The 23723-nt window shown below is 41.3% G+C and overlaps 1 protein-coding gene across 3 annotated transcripts in view; it reads left to right on the top strand.

Moving 5' to 3' along the window:
- Positions 1–23723, top strand: part of LOC139695162 (uncharacterized) — a 647990-nt gene that overhangs the window by 330400 nt on the left and 293867 nt on the right. For all 3 annotated transcript variants that reach the window (XM_071593822.1, XM_071593823.1, XM_071593821.1), the window contains exons 2-4: positions 9930–10055; positions 14505–14759; positions 20657–20894. In XM_071593822.1, coding sequence (XP_071449923.1) covers positions 9930–10055; positions 14505–14759; positions 20657–20894 — 619 coding nt within the window. The remainder of the gene's footprint in view (positions 1–9929; positions 10056–14504; positions 14760–20656; positions 20895–23723) is intronic.

Below are 23723 nucleotides of genomic sequence, written 5' to 3'. Positions count from 1 at the left end.
TCCCGAAAATATACCAGCTAGGGTGATAAAACATTTAGCTCCAAACATTGCCCCGTACCTTGAGTTTATATTTAAAAAATCCCTCACAGAGTGCAAAGTACCTAAGATTTGGAAAACCGCGCAAATAACGCCTATTTTTAAAAGTGTAGACAGGGAGGATCCCGGTAATTACACACTTCTATCTGCTGCAAAATCTTAGAGCACATAATTGTCAGTTCAATAATGAGACACCTAGACAATATTAACTTTTTAAGTGACAATCAACACGGATTAAGGAAAACCCGCTCCTGCGAAACCCAATTAGGATTATTTACACATGATTTACTTTTATCTGGTGAGAGAGGTAGGCAAGTGGATGCCATCTTCTTAGATTTTCAAAAGGCATTTGATAAGGTCCCACATGGTAAACTCATTCATAAATTAAAGGTCGCGGGTATAAGCAAGGGCGCTATAAGTTGGGTTAAAGATTTTCTTTCAGAGCGGGAACAGAGGGTAGTCCTTGATGGCGCTAGTTCCGACAGCGTTCGAGTCACGTCTGGGGTACCTCAGGGAAGTGTGATCGGGCCGTTGCTTTTCTTGATTTTTGTTAACGATTTAAACCGCGAAGTGAAAAGTAAAATTAGGATGTTCGCGGATGACACGGTGATCTATCGGGAGATATCTGGGGATGAGGATCGTTTTATTCTAGAGCAGGATTTAGATTGCATTACTAAATGGTGTTCTAACTGGGGATTGACTCTAAATTATAATAAATGTTCAGTGGTAAATTTCTTTAAAAGATCAACGGGATTTGCTTACAAATTAGCTGGAGGTGACCTAGCAGTAGTTGATACGGTAAAATACCTAGGTCTCACAATCACAAAAGACTTAACTTGGGGGACTCACATACGTAAAGTCTGTGGTCAAGCATATAAAAAATTGGGATTCATTAGACGCATTGTCGGCAAAAGTGACTCGAAGGTCAAGGAACGTTGTTACCACGCTCTTGTAAGGCCTCATTTAGAATACGCATGCAGCGTGTGGGATCTGAGTGAAAAAGGTCTCATTCGGTAAATTGAGAAGGTTCAACGCCGGGCAGCCCGTTTTGTAAAAAATTCCTACGATAAAACGCAAAGCGTCACCGAAATGCTCATGGATTTGGGGTGGGAATCATTGGCTGAAAGACGATTCAATGCAAGATTGAAATTATTAAATAAATTTAGATCCGCATGTTTCAGCACCGAGGTCTCGCAAATTATTTGTACTCCTACATACATTGGTCGCTTGGATCATGCATATAAAATTCGGGAAATAGATGCCAGAACTAGCCGACTCAAGGACTCCTTCTTCCCACGGACAATACGGGATAGCAACTGCAGGGTTATAGATAGCAAAAATTCCACTTGCCACCCTCAGCGTCTAAAAAATAATTAGTTGTATTTAAATGCATGCTCTTCCACTAACCTTATGTGTTTTGCTATAATAACCCATTCTTTCCGAATGACCTCATTCGTGTTCCGTTCATCTGTTTTTAAGTCTCTTTCCTTTCAATCCCTCGTCCCTCTCCGCGGGGGGAAATTCCTGCTACCGGCAACGTTGGGTCGCATTCCATTCCCTTTACAGACTCTTTGGGGGTAGAGTGTTTTGTGGTGCATTTTCATGTGGTAGTGATGTTTCAATTTCTTGCTTGTTGTGTCCTGGCTTCCGTGTTGTAGGATGGCTTTCGTGCTGCATCATGGGGTGCAGTTTTTTAGTATTTTTGCGGTATATGTGTTTGCATGAGTATTGGATGAAGGCATGAGTGTGTGCGCTGCTGTGGGTGTGATTTTCCGTGTTGTGATTTTGCATGTGGTATTTTTCCTTTTACGGTTGGTGACCAAACACCCCCCGCCACACGCCCTTGCCGCGGCTTGCGGGGTATTATGTAGATGTAGATGTACGGTGCGGAAACGTGGTCATTGTAGCAGGAGGATAGACGTAGACTGGAGGCCTTTGAAATGTGGGTGTGGAGAAGGATAGAAAAGGTGAAATGGACAGAGAAAAAAACAAATGATGAAGTACTTGGTATGGTGGGCGAAGAGAGGGGTTTGTTGGGAGCAATCCTATGGAGGCAGGAAAAGTGGATGAAGGGGGTATTGACCGGCAGTGGGACGTTGAAAACTGTGATAGAGGGGAGAATGGAATGGCAAACGAGGAAAGGGAAGGAACAGGATAGGGATGTTTGACGGGATGACGGAGGAAGAAGGTACTCAGAGATGATGAGGGACCTGATGTAGAGTAGGATGCTGGATTTTGTGTCTGGTTAGGATTCACAAAATGTTCTTTTTAGTTCTTTGTTCTTCCAAAAACCTACCTTAACCGGTAGATTACCTAATAATAATAATAAATAATATATATAGATGATTTCTTCGAAGTAACACGGAATTGTTGAATAACAAACTTGGACAGCAACAAAAAATATAAGAACACAAAAAAGATCACTCACACGTTATTTCTTGATCATTTCGACGGAATTCAGCTCCGTGTTCATCGGAAGAAATAGAAGTAATCGTTACTCCGTGGAAGTTAACGATCACTTCTATTTCGTAATCTAAGAAGTTTACTTCTATTTCTTCCGATAAAGACGGAGCTTAATTCCGTCGAAATGATCAAGAAATAACGTTTGAGTGATATTTTTATGTATTCTTGTATTGTTTGTTGCTGTCCAAGTTCTTTACTTAACACTTGCGTGTTACTCCGACGAAATCATCGATATATATATATATATATACACACACGAGGGTCATCCGGAAAGTAGTACCCGTTCGTGCCGCATGAAGTGCTGACGACGCGAGTAGCCGCTGGACGAGGTCAGATAGCTTCAGTGGCTTGTCTGCCTTCTCTGAGCCAAGTTGCGTGACGCTAGCATTGCCTGTGTTGTTTCTGTGATTGTTTACAATGTTTAAAAAAATTGAGAACGCCGCCAGTTGTGAAGTGAGGGCAGTGATTAAATTCCTCAATGCAAGAAACGTTCGCCCATGTGATATTCATCGCCAATTAAAGGAGGTGTATGGAGACAATGTAATGGACGAGTCGTCTGTTCGGCGGTGGTGTCGCAACTTCAACATGGGGAGGGGGAACACACACGACGATGAGCGTTCGGGGAGACCGTCTGTCATTACAGACCAACTGGTGAGCTCAGTTGACGAATTCGTGAGGAACGATCGGCGCGTCACAATTGATGACATCTGTGAGCATTTTCCCAATGTTTCTCGAACAATTGTTCATGAAATTGTTAAACACCATCTGCATTATGCAAAAATTTGTGCAAGATGGGCCTTCGCGTATCTCAATGAGCTGGCGGCGAAGGACTATGCAGCAGGAATACAGAAACTTGTCACACGTTATGACAAATGCCTTAATTTGCTTGGAGATTATGTTGAGAAGTAGTTTAAAGTATCCTCTTTCAAATAAAATTTTTTATGTTTGTTAATATTTACTTTTGTGTCTTTATTTCACGAACGAGTACTACTTTCCGGATGACCCTCGTATATGTATATATTTATATTATTTATACATGCACACACATTCAAACAGGAAAATCCCGCTATGTGCATATCGACCATCGAAATAGATAGAGCGATTACAGATTTTATTAATATATATATATATATGTATAAATAACTACTCTTTCGAGCAAAAGAAAAACTAAATTGTGTAACAAGTTAGCATCAAACTCTGGTTTGGTGCATTTTTGGGTTGACATACTATAAATCAACTGGATCTAATGAGAAATACTTTTAAATGCAGTTTGGTAAATAAAAATATAATATTTTTATGCATTCAATAGCCTCCTTATTCTTTTACTATCGCAACTTTGAGGTCATAATATGTGTTAACTGATCAATTTTGGAATGAAATAATTTTTTGGAGGTTTTCCATAATATTCCTCCTGAAAATAATAATGATTAACAAAGAACCCATGCAAACATTTTTAAATGCGAAAAGGATATGACGTGGACGAAAATAGCGTGACACAAAGGGGTTCCTAAGAGTACAGGTGGTGACATCTTTGTATTCCGACGGGAATGAATGCGTGGGCACAAGTCAAACCAAGGCGAAGTGAGAAGGGAAAATTTCAATCTTCCCCAAGACTCGGCGGCAAGTAATCAAGGGGAAAATATGCAACAGTCTGACGCATTGAGGAGAGCGGTCTCCTGAAAGACGATGAAGGCTGAAATGTACTATATATTCGCGCAAGAACTGATGCCTAAGGCAGGAGGTGGGGATTTGGAATCGAGTAAAAAAGACATCCCACACCTTGCCATCGGCTTGGACAGGAATTCTCTTCCCTCCGCATGCCTTGCCCTCCACGGACACACCCTTCCTCCGCAATAGTTGACCATCGGACAATCTGCGAGGTAGTACAAATAGAGTCGAATATTACTCCAACCTTCTTGAACAGCTTGGAACCAAAATTAGCAAAAAGAGGCCTTCCTTGAAGAATAAAAAGATCGTAACTCAGCAGGACAACCTACTGTCACCTGCTCGCAAATGTGCGTTGGCGATGGGAAAATAATGCAGCAATTTTTAGGCCGATTCAAGGGGGAGCCGACCGATTTTTGAAGAATTAGGGATGCGAAAAAAGCCAGGCTAAACATTAAAATAGGAGGGCAATTAGAGAGTAGGTGGAACTGTTAACGTATCATGGAAGGGTTTTGGACCAACACGGTCACAGTAGTAGGGACCTAAGAAGAAGAAATGGACTAGGCAAAGAGGCTTTCACAAAGAGGAGGGAGTTGATGACAGGGACATTGAGTAAGGATGTTTAAAAAAGGCACGTCAAAACTTTGATATGGAGCGTAGCTATGTGCGGCGCAGAAACGTAGTCATTGAAGCAGGAGGATAGACGTATATTGGAGGCATTTCAAATATGGGTGTGGAGAATAATGGAGAAGGTGAAATGGACAGAGAAGAAAACAATTGAGGAAGTACTTGGTATTTTGGGCGAAGAGAGGGTTTTGTTGGGAGAAATCCTATGGCTGCTTGAAAAATGGGGGGTGAAGGGCGTATTGACCGGCAGTGGAGTGTAATAAAGGGTAGAATGTTAGGCAAACGAGGAAAGGGAAGGAACAGGATAGGGATGTTGGACGGGAAGGATGTGCATAGAAATGAAGAGGGACTTGTTGTAGAGTAGGATGTTGGCTTGGGTTTACTAGGAGTAAAATGACATTTATTTGGTAGTTGTGTCCATCAAAATCCTACCTAAACGGGTGGATTCCCTAATAATTATATTCTAGCAGCAGACATAATAATTTACCATGCTAATAGAGCTTATGTGCAAACATCGACAGATGTTATACGGTAAAGCGCTTCGTGGCTGGCAATGCGAGCGAGGGACTTCCCTCTCCTCTCCCTCTTCAAAGTCCAAGGGTATTTCCATGGAATCAAGGGAGGCGCGTGCTCTTCTCAGACTCCTCCGCCCATTTCCAAAAACATAAGATTCCCGTTCGTAACCAAATTCCTTTTACGCATTTTGCATTTCTGAAGCAACCTCGCCGAGAGATAGAGGTGAGGATCACGTCATACTATGTAAATCTTATCTGGTCTCTGTCTTTTCAAACCTCCTCCACACCCTTCGCTCGCCCTTCCCGCCCTCCCTCCGCCTTTAATCAACCCCGCCCCCATTCCCCACGCCTCTCCTTCTTCCCTCCCCTTGCGTGAAATATTTTCCCTCGACCTCAATCCCTCCGGAATCTTGAGCTTGAACTTTGCGCCATAATCCCACTTTTTAGGCCTAAGATTTACGTTGCTTCCAAGGCCTTTTCTTATAGAATAGGTTATCCGATTGCTCGCCGTGCCAAACTGATCAACAAAGCAATTTCCCCCCTGCATACTCAATTCTTAAGTCTCTAATATAAGTAAGGCGTTCATCTCGATTTGTGCCGCCAGTTGAGATAACGAGGCATTCTTCTCTGAATCTTTACGGCTTGAAATCAAGGTTCATGGGCTCGAATCTCGGCCTATTGCAACGGGTTGAGTTACTCGCATTCAGTCAAACATGAGCCATTGACTTAGCAAAAAATGCAGCTGCGGCATTTCCTGAATTTTTCCAAAAACGAGTGTGTCATAAATGAAACGATTATAATGGAACCCAAAGCATAATCACCAATTTTACTGTTTAACTTTCCTGAAAGCTCACTTATTCATAAATAAGTTCCAAATAAATATCAAAACTTTGTCCTTGAGTGTATTTTGCGCGTGGGCCAACCAACCGCGGGGTCTTCCACCCTTGGCGATTGAAATTCATGAGGTCGGCGCGAATAAAATCGCAGGCATGTCCCCATCTGAGGTGGGACGTATTAAAAAGGTAGACAAAGTTCAAAGAAAGGCAGCAAGGTATGTATTTAGAAAGGAACACATAGTGTCACGGAAATTTTGGATACACTGAAATGTGAGAGTTTGAAAAATATATGAAAAAAGAGCAGGTAAGGCGCGATGCATAGAATTGTTAAAAATGACGAAGCGTGGGAAGATTTATGGATAGAGATAGAAAAACCAAACTTTAACGGGAAAAAACGACCAATTTTTTAAAATAAAAAGAAGAACACGAACAAATATGAAAAAATACTATTTTTTAAACATAGCTATTGTTTAATGGAACCAGCTCCCTGGAGGTTTGTTTGAGCCCTTCCCATCCAATTTTAGGAGTTTTAAAAATAAGTGCAAAGCAGCCACTGGGTGAGAAACTTCATTAATCAGCGATTATTATACTATTGTACTTATCAAAAATGTCGTCGTGTGCGTGATGTGGGCGGCTTGAGAAGTTCTATATTCAAAAGTGAATGATGTCTATAAGGTGCGTGATTTTGAACGGTCTTTGAAATTGAAGAGTGCGTGATTATGGACGGAGTGCGGCGATGGACGGTGCGTCGTAGGCATGGTTTGAACGTCGCCCATGAGCGGTGGTCAAGGTATGGTTGGTGAAGAGTCGTTGTACATGAGAGCATTTTGCCTCATATCCGTCCTTTTTGTGAGTGTAGGCATGTGCATTTTCGGAGGGACCGTTGACCAGACTTGACCGTTGCCACCTGGAAAATTGCTTGATACCAACGAGGTTCCTCTAATAATATTAAGTAGGCGTTCGAGACATTCGCTCGCTCCCACGACGATTTGCAACCCCCGGCCGGAGAAGATGAGATGAAGGGGTGTTACCGTCGCATTGACATGTGTCGGCGGCAGCGGGGAGAGGGGTTCGGGCGAGGGAGTCCCCCAGGTGGCGGGGTTCACACGCGCCTCGTCCCCACACTAGGCGCCGTTCACACCGCACTCCGCCAAACTCCCCCCCCCCCATCAATTGTTGCCGGGTGACGACGCTCCAATTCAAAGGGGGTCGCGGAAGCCTGGGCTCGACGGGGTGCGGCGAGGGGGGGGGGACCCTCGGAAGGGTTCCACCATCCGTCCAAAGCCTCGCTTGGATTTATGGCGCCTACACCCTTCCACCTAACCCTTCCTCCTCCCCCAATCTTCACACCTTGCATTACCACCCCGTCTCGCCCTTCGCTGAGGACAGAATTGTCGCTCACCGGAAACAAATATATTTTTCCCAGTTGACATCAAATATTGCTTTGTGATTGAATTTACGTATCACGGTCGAGTTAACATATCGCGCAGTGGAGAACACGTTATTTCACTGCAGAGTCATTTATACACGTAATATATCCAGTTATACGTTATGAATAGTCGGTGAGATAAGTGAACAGGCCGTTGTGCTTCCACAATGCTGGACTGAAAATGTAGATGGATTTCCAGATGCGGAATTGGTTAAATCAAACGCACCCAATTTTGGGAATTGCTCGTCATAATAAACAACTTAATTTGGGGGCAAAGTGTCCTCGCGCACTCGGAAATGTTTTGAATAACACCATGTCTGCATTCATGTTGGCATGCCTACATTAGAATGACCTGGATTCTAGGAAGCTGAAGTCTATTGCTAGATTTCATATCTACATCTACATAATACCCCGCAAGCCATCGCAAGGACGTGTGGCAGGGGATGGTAGGTCACTAGCCATTCTACATGTATTCCCTCTATTTCCTCATGCACCTGGCATCCCGCGATCCACCAATAACCAAAATGGAAAGGGGGTGACCGAACACCAATCTTGCAACATGCCTACATACATATATTATGAGTATAACATGGTTAGCAGCTATTCCAATGCCTACACACAGAGGACAAGAAAATACATTAAAAGAGGGCAGGCACGCATGCGATTCGGACACTCATTACCGGTTAGTAATCTACGCATTCCAAACGGATAATTCACGAATATAATAGACTTTGTATGCGTGCAGTCGCTCACACCCCACCTAGCCCAAGGGCGCAGGGCGGGGTGTATTTGTCAGTTTGAAAATTTAAATCTCTAATTTGGTGTCAATTGTCGACCATGCAAATGTAATTAGGGATCCTAATTATATCTCCAATATCTGGTGCGAAACTACACGCTGTATTTATTTGTAATAACGTTAATCTAGCCCTGAGTCTTCGCGCATCTAAAGGTTTCCACCCTAGATTCTGTACCAAATGTGTGGCGACACTTTGTGTCCTTCGGAGCGAGTTTTTCACGGACCTAGCGGCCTTTTTCTGTGCCCGATTCTATCCTGTAATCAATGTTTTTTGAAAAGGATCCCAAACGCTCGCCGCATACTCAATGATAGGCCTTACTTAAGATAAATGGCTCATTTCCTTCACTTTTCCGACACTATCCGACTATACGAGTTATACATTTCAGGGGTGATATAGCATTTTCAGAATTTACGCCCTGTTGGTATTAAGTATAACCTTATTGTTGCTCAATTTTATGTAATATTTTATGCCTGCAAATTGCCGTTTCTTATTTTCCGTTATACATGATTTTAGTTTGTAAGAAGCCTTATCCGAACAGTCATGTTTTGTTATTTAAATTTCTCAGATATCTAGGACAACTTAAAGAGCAGACGAGGGAAAATACCAAAGAATCTAATTAAAACAGCAGTCAAGTTGGTGCACTTGTGAATGAGGAGAAATTTTTTTCATATACGTTCTTATGCAAATTAGAAAGTGTGCATCATGTATGAGTTTTGCTCAAATATTTTCTTCGCTACTTATCAAGGAACGGAGAGAATGTTGGAGCCAAATCGACCACTTTTCTTAACTCCACAGCCACTCAAGTCCGTACGTACTATAACTTGCCTGCTAGCCGGAAAAAATGAAAATAAAACTATGTGTTTATGCATGTGTGTGTGTGTGTATATATATATATATATATATATATATATATATATATATATATATATATATATATATATGCATTGCAAAATTGCTTCTTGCCCCTTACTTTGTGCGTCCAATGGCTAAAAAAAATAAATTATTTGTCCCATGTCCTCTTCTTTTACAATGGTTGATTCATCGCAGACTGTTTTGAATTTTCTTCAATGTGAACCCCTTGAGGCTCATACTAATTTTCATTACAAGAAACTCCTTTTACAGTAAATGATGTTTGGATGATGTCGCCACATGCGTAGTTTAATTCTGAGTTCTCCTTAAATTTTGCAGAATGAAATTGTACCGACTGCAGTAGAATGGATAGTATGCGTGATAGACAAGTCCTTGTTTCGAATCATTCCCTTAGGTGACTGACTTTTTTGTTACCACTTAAGTGATGAACACGGTGACCATTTCATTGCTACACAGGGTGGGGTAAAATGGACTCCCTGGTTTAAAAAAATCACTGAAGAGCGCGCAAGTGAATTAGCGGAGTGGAAGTATTGGCGGTAGCTGCATGCTGAATTAAGCCGTCATATGAAATTCATAAAATGTGCTAATTTAATAGTCTTTATCATTAGAATACTGTAATTTATTATTTGGTGATGAATTGAATGCAGCGAATTTGAATTTGAACCTTTTTTTTATTTTGTGTCTATTGCAGATGAAACAGAGGCCTTGAAGATGCTGGGATTGAAGGTGCCTGGCTTGGTTCGAAATGGCACCGAGGAGAAGGTCGTCCTTGACTGCGTGTATGACCTCGGCGGGACTAGTGCCAACGACACCGCAGGTACTTCACGTCTCTTTTCTGCCCTAGTAGCAAGAGGAAAAATTAAAAATCTTATCAATAAGGCGTTGAACTAGCTGCGGACGTGACTAAATTCAATATTTCAATCGCAAATCTCACATTTCTCTATCAAAGTTCAAATATAATTTACACTTTCGGGCTTCACCTCGTGGAATTGTATGATTTCCGTGCTAAAGTCTGACAGTTAGTGGACAATTACAAACTCCTTTAATGTGGATATAAAACTCTAAATTTAAAACGTATTTTCTTCGAAGTAAACAACTTTTAACAGGCTTGAAATGCACATGCTTTGGATTCATTTCTAAAAATGCGAAAATTTGGGTTTAAAACTTAAGGAAAATATTATATTTCCCTAAATGTCGTGGAATAAAATATTTTTTCCTGTGGCAATCAAGAATGCTCTCGGTCGAGCTGACTGAATTCTTTTGGTTAATTTTAACTCTCCTCATCCCTAATCTGCCCACATGGATAAACTTAAGTTTTGAAACAAATTGAATACATTTGTTTTCATAAATCTATCAAAGTAATGATTCAATAACTATTCTCTTCATTGGAACTTATTCATACTTAATTAATTTGTGTATGGGATTATTTGAGTGTGTTCTACACGTTCAAATTATTTGACGGAAAAATAAACGAGGAATGGACTTTATTTTCCACTTAATAAATTTTGTGGTACATGATGAATTGAAATATTTCCTTGAAAGTGTAAAACCTTTTCGACACGGCTTTGAAGCGAATCTACCAAAATGCAGTTACTCTTTAATTTCTACCGGCTATGGTCAGCTAATTTTTGAAGTATCTTATCGCAGTATGTTTTGCTTGACATATTCCTCGACGATAATGACCTCTCCACTAGTGAAATTATGAGACTTTTAGCTGTTAAACACAGTCGTGTAAATCATTTAATGTTTGTGAACTACATTCAGCTAGGCATGTGAATTAGTCAGGCTAACTGTGAGCGGTGATGTTAGAGTAACGCCCTTGGGTTAATTTTTGCACAAATTGAGAATTCTTAGTTAGTGCTCTATTGGGAAAACAATATATTATGTCTCAATAATTAAATGAACTTTGGGTTGAAATGGACTTTTTTGGAAATGGACTTAAAAATCGTTTCAAAGCGAAAAGCCATGACAAACTGTTGACTCGATTGCCTCGTACCAATTCCAATTAGTTAAGCATGTAAACTGTAAAATGAGTACCTTGGAGAGCACATCTTAGAACTAAAATTTTTCTATTTATTTCAAGTGAAAATATTTGTAGCCAGGCATTCTTATTTACATATTAAACAAACGTAGCTTAAGGCTTGTGACTAGGCGACTGAAATATAATATCCTGATGTTGACACAGCAAGGAAAATTGGGTCGAATATGAAAAAAGTCCTTTTGTGGCAATAAACAATAACTCTTGATCATTTCCTCGTGTAACAATTACGGCAAGTTAAGTCAAGAGATAAACCTCCCCTCCTGGATATGACTGTCTGTCATGGTCTTCAGCATCAGCTTTTAGGGAAAATTACGTCTTTTGCGGATTGCCGGCCGAGATAGATTCTCGTGAGTTGGTGGGCGGATGGCCAACTACGCTCTCAATCCTTGTGCTTCATAACCCTGACGTTCGGTGCCGACTGCGGAGGATTTTATACGCTAAGGGATTCAGTAACTCCAAGGGATTCCCACATCAAGTCCTTACTAAGTGCAGTCTCGTATGTGCATCGTGCCAGCTCGTCCTGCCACTTTGCTGCGTTTGAAATAAGCCGAAAGGCATGTTCAGGGGATGGATTCCGTCCTAATGCGGCAAAGGGTATGAGAGACATGCCTCCTTAAATGGCGGCATGTTTCACGGCATATAGTATCTCATGTTGGTATGAGTGCCGTGCAAAACATGTGGTCGAACTCGAGTGGAAGGAAGTTGCTTAAAGATATTGACTTATTCCACTTGAGAACCCATCTGCTCTATTACTGCATGCGTGTATTTTTGGCTCATTTTATTGGAGAGAATGATCCTCTCAGTAGGCAGGTCATCGTCAGTAAAGGGAGCACATTCCAAATATTTCTCCACAAATGTTTTACCTTACAGAACCATGATTACTTTGCCAGTATTATATAAACCCACATACATGGTTTATTTTTTAAATTACCCGCATGATTTCATTGTGACGCAGCCATTCATTACAGCGCAGTAAACCCGTCGGAAAAATATGGTATGAGGTCTGCCCTTCAAACGCTGCTGGTCGCCAGTTTACTCCGAGCAGTCTGATTGGAAAGAAGAAGTGGCTCCGCGCGAAGTGTGCTTTTCGAATTTGTAACATGGTTCAGGACACGGTCAAACTCCACCAAGACAATGCCTCCAGCCACACGTCCTTCATCGTTACCAACTCCCTGGCCTGGAGCACCACCACCCTGGTCGTCCCCCAGCCCCATTACAGTCCCGACTTGGCTCCATGTCACTTTTATTTGTTTCCCCGACTGAAGAGAGAGCTGGAAGGAAAGCATTGTGAGACCGCGTAAAACAACCAAAAGCATGTGGTTTCTTTCATCAAAAGTCGGAAGCACCGCAGCTGAACTGAGCCATTCCTAAATTTTATCGACTGTGGCTGATACAATGCTGGAATCAAATCAATAAAACTTTTACTAAATCTACGATATGCGTGCAGAAAGTAACTTACGTTTTCGTTTAGCGTAAGAATTAGTGGAACGTGCTGAATGTCGGCTATATTGACGCTCACACACGAACGCACTGGGACAGTACGCCTCGAGCTGCAGTGGTTGGTGGAAGGCCGCGCCGCTTGTCGTTTGTTTACAGTACGATGTCAAAATGATCAATACAATTAGAAATTGAGACGGTGCGGCGGCTATCGTACTGGATTCCCACCCAGAAGGCCCGGGGTCAAATCCCGGCGGTGTTGAATATTTTTCAGTGGTATCTCGATCCCTACTTGAGGTGCTTTGTGGGAAGCAATTCGAGTGAGTACGCCGTCCGTCGGATGGGACGTTAAGCTGCGAGCCCCTTGGCGCCTTTCGTAAAGAATAGGCTAATGCCGACGCCGGGTTTCTCTCCCCCCTTCATCCTTTCCCATTCATCCCTAATGGCGCAAATGACCTCAGCTGTCGGTCGCCTCCCCTAAATACTACTACTACGGTTAGAAATCCAACCAAATATGAAATGCATTTATTGACAAGTTTTTCTCGAGCAATGAACTTCAAAGCAGCTAATATTCACCATCGGGGAATTTGTGTGAAGTGATGAGTGGCTGTGTCAGTGTTAGTTTAAGAGTAAACGGACAAACATCCATGGTGACCGAGAACTAACTGGCCATCCGTCAGGTCATCCGTCACCACAAGGCTAGGCCGACCACTGCGGTGTCCTCTCGTCGAAGACATTGGTGCTGTGGTCATTTATAAACTGAATGCACCACTGCCTCACTCTGCCTTCACTCATTATTCCATCTCCGTAGACACAATCCACAAAGTTGCTTTTAAACTTAAATTGGCTTGTGCTAGTTTTTGGGCAGTAAAAACTTAATCAAATATCAGGCAGCACTTCAAAACTCGCGGGATTTTCTATTGCAGCGCACATTTTAACAGCTCGCTATGTGAGAAAAGTAGAAGAACCACACTCTGCGCACACACTCTACCACCACAGAGGAATGCATAGTAATGAGTGTAGGGGTATTTAGACAGCACCTTGGTTGTGGCTCTAGTCCTAGCCACCACCACGCTAGGCCGAAACGTATAAGTTACTTTCTTGGCAACCCTCGTACATTACACATTAGGACAATCGTATGATTTCTGAAAAGTGAAATGATACGAATGAAATAGATCATGATCCGTCTCTATGATATAGCCCTCGTGCATCAATGTAAGGGGAATATCTGTTCATCCCGCAAATGACCCCAAGAAGTAAAATGGTCCAGTAGTTATGCCTTTTGATAGAAAACATCACCATTTCTTTTGTGTTTCTATGAATTTTCTCTAGGTAATATTTTGCTTCGCAAAAAAATCGAACGTGTTTAGGATAATATCTCGTGCTCCACAATTTGCAAATATTTTACGGGTAACATTTTATTGAAATTATAATTAATTAATTAAACTAAGATATTTCATAAAAATTTGGAAAATAATGCCACAAATCTCTAAATTCATTCGGTGTCACCGACTTTTATTATTATTATTAGGTAATCTACCGGTTAAGGTAGGTTTTTCGATGGACATAATTACTAATTAAATAATTTGTGACCCCCTAGCAAAACACAACATCCTGCTTTACAGCAGGTCCCAAATCAGAAATTTGATCTGCGAGATTCTATCTACCTTTCATTTATTCTTCAACAAAATATTTCTTGTAAATAATCATCAGAGTGAATAAAAGTGACAATGGCATGGATCGCTAGTTTTCGACTGCCTCAATTCCCTTGTCTTCTCGTCTCCGCAGGCGGCCTGGTCGTCAAGTGGTTCTTCGGCGGGGACCCCGCGCCCGTCTACCAGTGGATCCCGCGCCGGAGACCCCAGGACCTGGGCGTGTTGCGCGGGAGGCTGGACCTGAGTCAGAAGGCCACCGACGATGAGAACACGATGCACCGAGCCCTCGTCATCCGCCGACCCACCGTCGAGCTCTCCGGGAGGTACACCTGCCTCGTCTCAACCTTCACTGAGGAGAAGTCCGTGTCGGAGATTATGGTCGTTTTCGGTGAGCCAAGACGAACGTCGCAACCACGCGGCTGACCTCGGCATTTGGTCTCGGACATGCGCGGTGCACATATTCCAGAGCCACACCAAAGATATTGCCACCAACCTCGGTGCAACAATATTATTACGTCCGAAAGCGTGACATAAAAGAATAACACCCATGAAAACCGTAGACAAGAGTATTTAAAATTGAAAATTGTTTTTTTTGCTGAATATTTGTGTGAAAACAATAAAATTTCGCGCGGGAAAATCCGAAGAAAAATACTCAGTTAAAAATATGACACATTACATTTCTTTTTAGAAACATTAAATTTGGGTTTTAATACTCTAACAGGTATAACTTGAGACTAGCAGGTAAAGTACAGGGTTTGTGGAAAAAAGTATTGGTAACAATTTTTTCCTGTCGTGTGCGTTAAGAGCTGGAGCCTGACCGTTGATGAATGCCCATATCTGGAATAAATCTATTTTTCCGAAACCTTTCACACAAATATCTGCATCTACATTGTGCCCCGTAAACCGCCGCAAGAACGAGTGGCGGGGAGTGTTAGGTTACCAGACGTCATTAGGAATAACACTGCATGCAAAACCAACTAATTGGTGCCAATCTTCATACGAAGAATCGCATATATTCATGTAAGAACCTCAACAACTCACACAGATGCTAATGCATGTACAATCAGCTGACATACATATGCACCCACGCATGTACCTCAAGTCTACGAAGCGTCTAATCGTGTCTTTACTTGTAAATTTAATATCTTTAATATTTATAAACTGACTTTGGTTTTTATTATAATGAGTCATGATTTGAATGGAAAAGAACAAGTATTTTCATCTGTCTGTACCTAATTCTATCTCCCGTATCTTATCCTTGATGCCGTCCGATCTACCCAAGCAGTGTGAGGCCATCACAATTCCTTCAGTGTTATTGTTGAACTCGTTTGTTCTGAACCTTTCCAAATGTCTGAGTCTCGCTTGTTCTCTTCGTACTTCAAGTGACTCCCAGACTAATTCCCCTAAAAGGTCTCTCACACAAGTTTTTATCATTACCATTTTTAACGAGTCTGGTGGATTTTCTCTGGTCTTCTAATCTAACTAATTTTCTCCCAAGGATCCCAAATACTTGTGGCAAATTCAAACTGAGGTGTAAGTAGAGCAAAATATCACCTCTTTTACTTTCTATTTGCATTTCACCACCACCCGTTTAATGAAGTCGAATTTCTTCCAAACATGCGTATAATAATATAGTTTAATGCAAACCCACTCTTATTTTTCATAATAAAAACTTCGTTGCAATTTTCCACAGTTAAACCTTTATTTCCGACCATGGTTTCGATACACTGTATCATCATCAGGTCTAATACAGTGTATCGAAACCATGGTCGGATATAAAGTTTTAACTGTGGAAAATTGCAACGAAGTTTTTATTATGTCTCGATTCCACAACATCACGCCTGACTCTTCACTTTTCGTGCTTATTTTTCATGTTTGTTAAAGTGAAGCGTAAATTTATAAATTAAATTTGCTGTTACCATCATTCAATATTTAGGTTTTCAAATCAACTCCCAAACCTCTGGAGAGAATAACATGTCGTTCAAATGGGATTAACATTGGCATCTTTCACATCTGAGCTCGAATTTTCGGAAAATTTTATATAATAACATTCAGTATGCTACCAGGAACAGTAATACGATGAGAAAGGGAAATTTCCCAACACTACAGATGCGTATTTATTCAAATTCAGAAGCATCTTCCAGACAATAGATTCTGCTGATTTCAATTAATTTACATGTGACATGGAACGAAAAAAATAAGGGATTGTCTTCATGTGGATTAAGTGCAGTTCTCCCGTGGACAAACCTTACAATTCCTTCGATTAATATTTGCTTTGATGTCTCTTGGTATGAGCTTAATTTATCTCATCGGGATATATTAGTGAAATAACTCCCAATCATAACGGAATTCAACAAAAACTATTGTATCAAAATGTGCCTGAAATTCCTTCTTAAGGAGGTCCATTATTTCCTCAGTATTTGAAGTCTATATATGAAGCTCGAATTTTTATTTGCCGATCTCATTCAAGGAATGCTCAAACTGACATCGCAAAATAGTACGCATGTATTCCTTTTGGTTTAAAACCGCAATTACTGTAAAAGGAAAGAACCTTTGATCAACTGAAGTTATATAAAGAAAGGAGGAGGTAAAAAAAATGAAAAAAAGCTGAATATTTCTCCTCTTTCCTTTCATTTCTTCTAAATTTGGAGAAGTCCAAATTACGAATGTGAAAGATTCGCGCTTCATTAAAAATATCTAACTTAGAAAGATACAGTTGAAAGAAAATATAAACCTTTAACTGAGCTCTGTGCGGAAATACTAATTAATTTCATTTCTTAATTAGAAATATTAATTATCAGAGAAACACCTAGAATTTCGACGAAATATAGATATGATGAATATCTATTTCGCAATCGCCTTTTTCCTGAGCATTTCAAAGAGACTTTTCTGAAGTGGCCCAATGAAATATATCATTAAGAATAAGGAGTTAATTGAATCATAAATATAATCTCAAAAGTAGTTTTGAATATCTGTCGACATCACCTTGTTTTCCATGTTATTTGTGGTAAACGAAATGACGACCTTATGAAAGTTATTCTCCTTCTTATATTATTAAGTAATCTACCAGTTAAGGTAGATCTTGGGTGGGCACCACGACCAAATGAATATCTCCTAACAAAACAAAAAGTCCAGTATCCTACTCTAAATCAGGTCCCTCTTCATCTCTGAGTACTTCCTTCCTCCCGTCATCCCGTCCAACATCTCTATCCTTTTCCTTCCATTTCCTCGTTTGCCTAACATTCTATTACAGTCTTCAACATCCCACTGCCGGTCAACACCCCCTTATTATACTTTTCCTGCCTCCATAGGATTTCTCCCAACAAACCCCTCTCTTCGCCTACCATACCGAGTACTTCCTCACTTGTTTTCTTCTCTGTCCATTTCACCTTCTTCATTCTTCTCCACACCCACATTTCAAAAGCCTCCAGTCTACGTCTATCCTCCAAGTTCAATGACCACGTTTCCGCGCCGTACATTAATACGCTCCACATCAAAGTGTTTACGAGTCTTTTCTTAATATCCATACTCAAAGTCCCTACCATCAAATCCCTCTTCCTTGTGAAAGCCCCTTTGCCTAGTCAATTTCTTCTCCTTGCGTCCGTCCCTAATACTTTGACCTTATTGGTCCAAAACACTTTTGAGATACATTAACTGTTCCACCTGCTCTAGATTTTGCACTCCTATTTTATTTTTGAAATTTTGGCGTGAAATAACACGTCTAAGACCTCATTTGAAGTGAACTCTTTATTTCATTTGTGAATGCCAGTTTTCAGGCAAATTACTTTGGCCTTAAACTTAGTAACATCTGCAACCCTAATTGTTTCATTGGTTTTCATAATTTCTACCATACATCACAATATATATTTTTTTAACTCGGAAGACTGTTTGTGTGTAACACATATCCAAATACTTAGTTAACTTAATAGTTGCCTTACTCACTTAAGAGTTCAGGATAACAAAGTGACTTAAGTGTTGCCCTCGAGCAAAGGTGAGTATTTTGGAATTACGAATTTTTTAAGCAACTTAATAGACTTTCACCGATCAGTGTAAGTGGAAAGCCTCGCAGATGAAATGGGAATATTCATCACGTCGCATGCGTGGATATGGCGAGAAGTGTTGCACTAAGGATTAAGAAGATTTGCCTGAGGATCTGGGTACATACATGTTCCAAGATATACAGCACATCAATGATCATAAAATAAAATAATATACATGCAAAACATAGTTACATGCTCAGTTATTCATCAATGGTGGAGAATAAATGTAACATGAAAAACTCCCTCACTTTAAATTTGAAAACGGGCATTTTTTTCAATACTCTTGATAACCTGAGGAAGGTTATATTATACAATGCGAGTCCCATGTTTTGGGGGGAAAAACTGGAGTTGCAAGTTCTTCTGAAGTTCACATGTAGATGACTACAGGTCCTAGTATAATGGTTGTGAATGCTATTGTTAGTGGCATGTAATAAAATTGGCGTTTAGCATAAACAATAGCACTTAGCATATACACAGAGGGAAGAGGGAGAATACAAAGTTTTTTGAAGAGAGGGCGACATGGAGCTCTAAGGGGTGCATTGCACATTAGTCTAAGTACCCTTATTTGGATTTTAAATACAACATGAGCAGGGTAATGGGCCCCAAAAAAGAATACTAAAAGTTACATGGGCGTAAAACTCACCATAATATATTGACATAAGTACTTCATTTTTGACAGTTAGCCTGATAGAACGTACCAAATAGCACACTGAAAAGTTTTCTGCATAAACCAGAAATATGGCTACCCCAGTTTAGTCTACTATCCAGGGTAACACCCAGGAAGGAGGCATTATCACATTACTATTGTATCGCTTTCGATTGGCCTTTCCTCCGCTTTGAATCCATCTCCACTCCAAGACATTTTCCATATTACTCATTTAAGCAATTAGCTATCATTATAAATAGTTTATTCAACTTCCAAATTAATTTCCGAACATAATTTAAAAATTAAAAATTCTCGTTTTTACCCCTCATCATACGTAATGATTATAAAAGTAATGCGCATACTTTTATTGTGACGCCACTATCCATGGCAGCGCGGTAAAACTGGGCAGATGATTTGCTGGGGTGGTCTGCTCTTCTAACGTAGCCAGTCCCCAGTTTACTCCAAGTGGACTAAGTGGAAAGACGTGCACCCGCGTGAAGTGTGTTTTCCGACTTTGTAACACGGCGCTATAGAGCGTTCGCCTGAACAGCAATGCGCCATCCATGTTTTGCGTGCAGCTTGGAAAGAATGCAACCGGACCCTTCCAGATATTCAAGAGGCCTTCCAGGCCACCTGCATTTCATGGTCACGGTCCAGGAGGTGGCACAAGGCGTGCAAGGAGGGTCGGGAGGAGGTCACCGACGATCCCAGTACTGGACGCCCAACAACGGCCAGAATCGACGAAAACGTGAATCGCGTGCGCAAATCATTGCGTTCCGACCGTCGACTGAGCATCCAGCAAATTGCAGGCACCCAACACATGCCGACATTTGTAATACATGGGATAGTACTCTAGGATCTGGAAATGGTCGCAATATTCCAGGGGTGGAACGTTGGACCACTGACCGGAAGGTTCGGGTTCTATTCTTGGACACTTGCCTCTCTGAGCACCTGCATCTCCACCAAAGCTCTGTGTTTTTTCGGCTAGTAGATCTTCCTGGGAAACCATAAACGAAACAGAGAAAGGAACTGGCCTCCCTTAATACCAAGCAATGTGTGAATATTACACGCCGTTGGGCTTGCCACAGGGCGAACCAACCAAACTAACCTTATGGTTGATTAATGTGTTTTCGGATCTTGAAATGCCCAAGGTCCCCACGATGCTTGCGTTGAAAGTGTTCCCACACGACCTTCATCGTTGCCAACTTCCTTGCCAGGAACACCACCCCCTTAGAGTCCCGACTTGGCGACGTTTTTTTGTTTCCCCGACTGAAGAGAGAGCTGAAAGGAAAGGATTTGGAGACCGTGAAAAACATCCAAAAGCATGTTACAACAACTTTTCTGAAGGAGACATTCCCGCGGAGAGTGTGTCAGGGTGCCTCCTTCGGCGTGGCAGACACGTCTCAGCTGGTTTATTGTTAATGCAGGGGGAGAGTTTGTTTTAAGTATTTTAAGCATTTGTAGGAGTAGCTGAATCAAGAAATTTATTTTCCGTGAGAAATACGTAAAAGCATGCGCATTACTTTCCTAATAGACCAAGTAGGTACGATTTGTTTTGAGGTGTGCATCTGTTTAAATCTTGATATTTCCCCTTTGCAGTCCCCGAGAAGGCGCTAATGATGTCCCAGAGCAAGCCGGGGCGGGGCGACGCCGTGAGGGTGTCCTGCAGGGCGGAGGGCGTCTACCCCGAGCCTAACATCACGCTGTCCCTGCTGCGCCACCAGCCGGGAGCGTCGCTCAACCACTTGAGGGGCGGGGAGGGGGAGGCGACGCCAGCGGACGACGACGACGCCGAAGACGACGACGACGAATCCATCGAGGTTGACCTGGCCACTCTGTGAGTCCCCCCCCCACCCCGCATCCCACTGACTCAATTTGCCAAATAATTTCAATGATTACACGTGTTCCTAAAAGGACTCAACCGTGCCATCCTAAAAACAGCAGCGGTTGTTCGTAGAATACTTTTAAGGGGTGGTCATTTCAACATATGAACAAAATTAATTTAAAAAATTATATTTCCCAAAAGGAAATATGAAAATCGCGTTAAATTTGAGCTAATTGCAATAAATTAGAGACGCAACGAACTCTGCATTTAGCTGATTTTGTGCTCGGGGAACAAAATTTACTGTTGGATAGATAAGGAACATTAATTTTGTATTGGGGTTCGAGATGGTACGGTAGCTCACGTACTGGCTTCCCACAGATAGAGCCCGGGTTCGAATCGTGGAGAGGGTAGATATTTTTCAGTGGTATCCCTATCCCTACTTGAGGTGCTTTGTGGAGAGCACTTTGCGTGAGTACATCGTCCGTTGGATGGGACGTTAAGCTGCGGACCCTTTGGCGCCCTTCCTTTATAAGAGTAGGCAAATGCCGACTCCGGGTTTCTTTCTTCACCCTTCATCCTTCCGTGTCCATCCCTAATGGCGTAAAGGACCTCGGCTGTCGATCGCCTCCCCTGAAAAATACTACTACTAATTTTGTATTTAAATGGAATAGACAATATTCTGCAATAGGGGTCCTATTTTGGATCCGCCACTGATTTGAGTGCATTGTATTTACTTGAATGATAACGAATGAGAGTTAAAAACATAATTTGTTATAATTATTTGTACTATTAGGTCTTTTCGCATAGCCTCATATAAACTCCTCATGCCTAGAGCCTAACCACGTTCAGTGGAATGGGTGAAAATATTTTCAGATATTGTGAGAAACTGATAATCAAATATATCATATATTAACGTAATCATGTGATATTTTATCCCTTGTATACAAAATTAATGTCATAGTTCATATTTATAATTTGTTTTCGATTTCTTTCAAAAGAAACAGAATTCCGCACTATTCATTGCTTTTCAAGCTCCTTTTCATTGTTCGGAGCATACTATATGTCACCAGTAACCATGTCATCTAAAAAATTCGGGTCACTTCTAGAGCGGTCCAGGATACCACGCTACACGAGAAGCCTTCAGATATTACGAAAGCACCTTCCGTCCTTAATCATGGTCTCCGAACGCTATTTCCCGAACTTAACACAACATTTTATCGCGTATCGTTGCTCCATGGAAAGTGGCATCGTGAATTCGTGACGCAGCCATGTCTATTTAAAGTAATCTAGGGTCACTCAAGTTTGCGGTCTCGGTAACTTTATTTTCCGTTGCCTCATGACCGTAGGTGCTCTCATTTTAAATGTACGAGTACATACCCTTCTAGTTCAAGGAACATTTTTTCTTCGCGCAGAGTTCGTAATAATGTCAGTAGGATAGATCGCATTCGTGAATTCAAACTTTTAAAAGATGAAATGATACCCCACGATAATAAATACCAAGTCCTTTAATGGTTGACCATCTAACGCCCTCGCCACACGCCTTCGTGGAGGATTGCGAAGTAAAGTTTACTTTGAGATAAACGTATTATGACGCCTCGTAACTGCCATGATGTCTGTCCGGCAGTTAGAGACGTCATTGCATCATTCCAAGAAACCGCGTGACACTCCGTGGCAGTAACTTTTTCACGGAGTCATCGGCTAATATTCATTTCAATGCAACAATTTCAGAGTGTAAAAGCATTCGCCTTGACCGGGATACAAAACCGGGTCCCTCGATTTCCGGGTAAACTGTTGCTTTTCGCAACGAAAAACGGGAAAGACGTCTACTGCAACAATACGTGTAAGCAAACTACTTGAGAGAACAAATCCAAACTTGTCGTACGAACTGATGACACGTGCACCCGGGCAGGAGTCATTAAGTTTCACTGATGGGAACGCAATCTCAGTGCCAGACTGAGAAATTTTCACTTTACCTTCGTATAGTACCTTTTAGTTATTTTAAGTGAATAAAAACATTTGCATCACGCAGCTTTTTTAAACTGAATTTTCTGTGCGTTTCATTTACATTAAAAGCATTACTAAAAAATGTATCACAAGTGAATTTCGGGCGTCAGCAAAGGACTGGACGATCATTGACATTCTCGGTTCATTTGTCTCAGACGCACCTTCTCCCATTGGATAACTTCGCTCCCAAGCATCTTCTAAGACATCCTTTCATAGAAATTGTCTCGACGTTTTAGCTTAGCTGTTCTCTTGGGGTCAATTGCGAGGCAAGAAAGTCATAATTAAACCCAAGGAAAACTCTACAATAGGTACATCCATTTAGGAGTACTAAATTCAAAAAATTCTATTCAAATTTTGGAATTAAATTATTCAATTAGATAGCTAGGTTTGCCAAATTCAGAATAATGGTGTACTCATAGTTAGCACCGAAAGCTTTATGCTTAATATATTAACATTTCTCTGATAATACAATGCAACAATTTAAGAGTCTAAAAATCGTTTGCCTTGACCGGGACTCGAACCGGATCCCTTGATGCCCGACCGAGTGCCTATTACACTTCGAAATTTTGGGGGCTTTAAAGGAACATGATGTTGTGACGAAAACCCGAGCATAAAATGTCAAAGGCATTCGGGTTCCTGGTTCGAAACCCGGTCAATGCGAATTAATTTTTCACCCTGAAATAGTTGCATTGACGTTATTGTTGTATGTTTGTACACATGTCGTCGTCATTAGAATCATTGACAGAGTGGTTGCTGTTCCTTCTCACGGTCGAGTTCGCCGAGCAGCACCTCGTCAGAGTCACAATTCAATTATTCGTAGTGGATTGCTATTAGAAA

This window comes from Hetaerina americana, unplaced genomic scaffold (assembly GCF_022747635.1).
Source record: "Hetaerina americana unplaced genomic scaffold, ioHetAmer1.1.p SCAF_6, whole genome shotgun sequence".
Taxonomy (NCBI): Eukaryota; Metazoa; Arthropoda; class Insecta; order Odonata; family Calopterygidae; genus Hetaerina; species Hetaerina americana.
The sequence above is the reverse complement of the archived record's forward strand: the minus strand, read 5'-3'. Positions and strand labels throughout refer to the sequence as shown.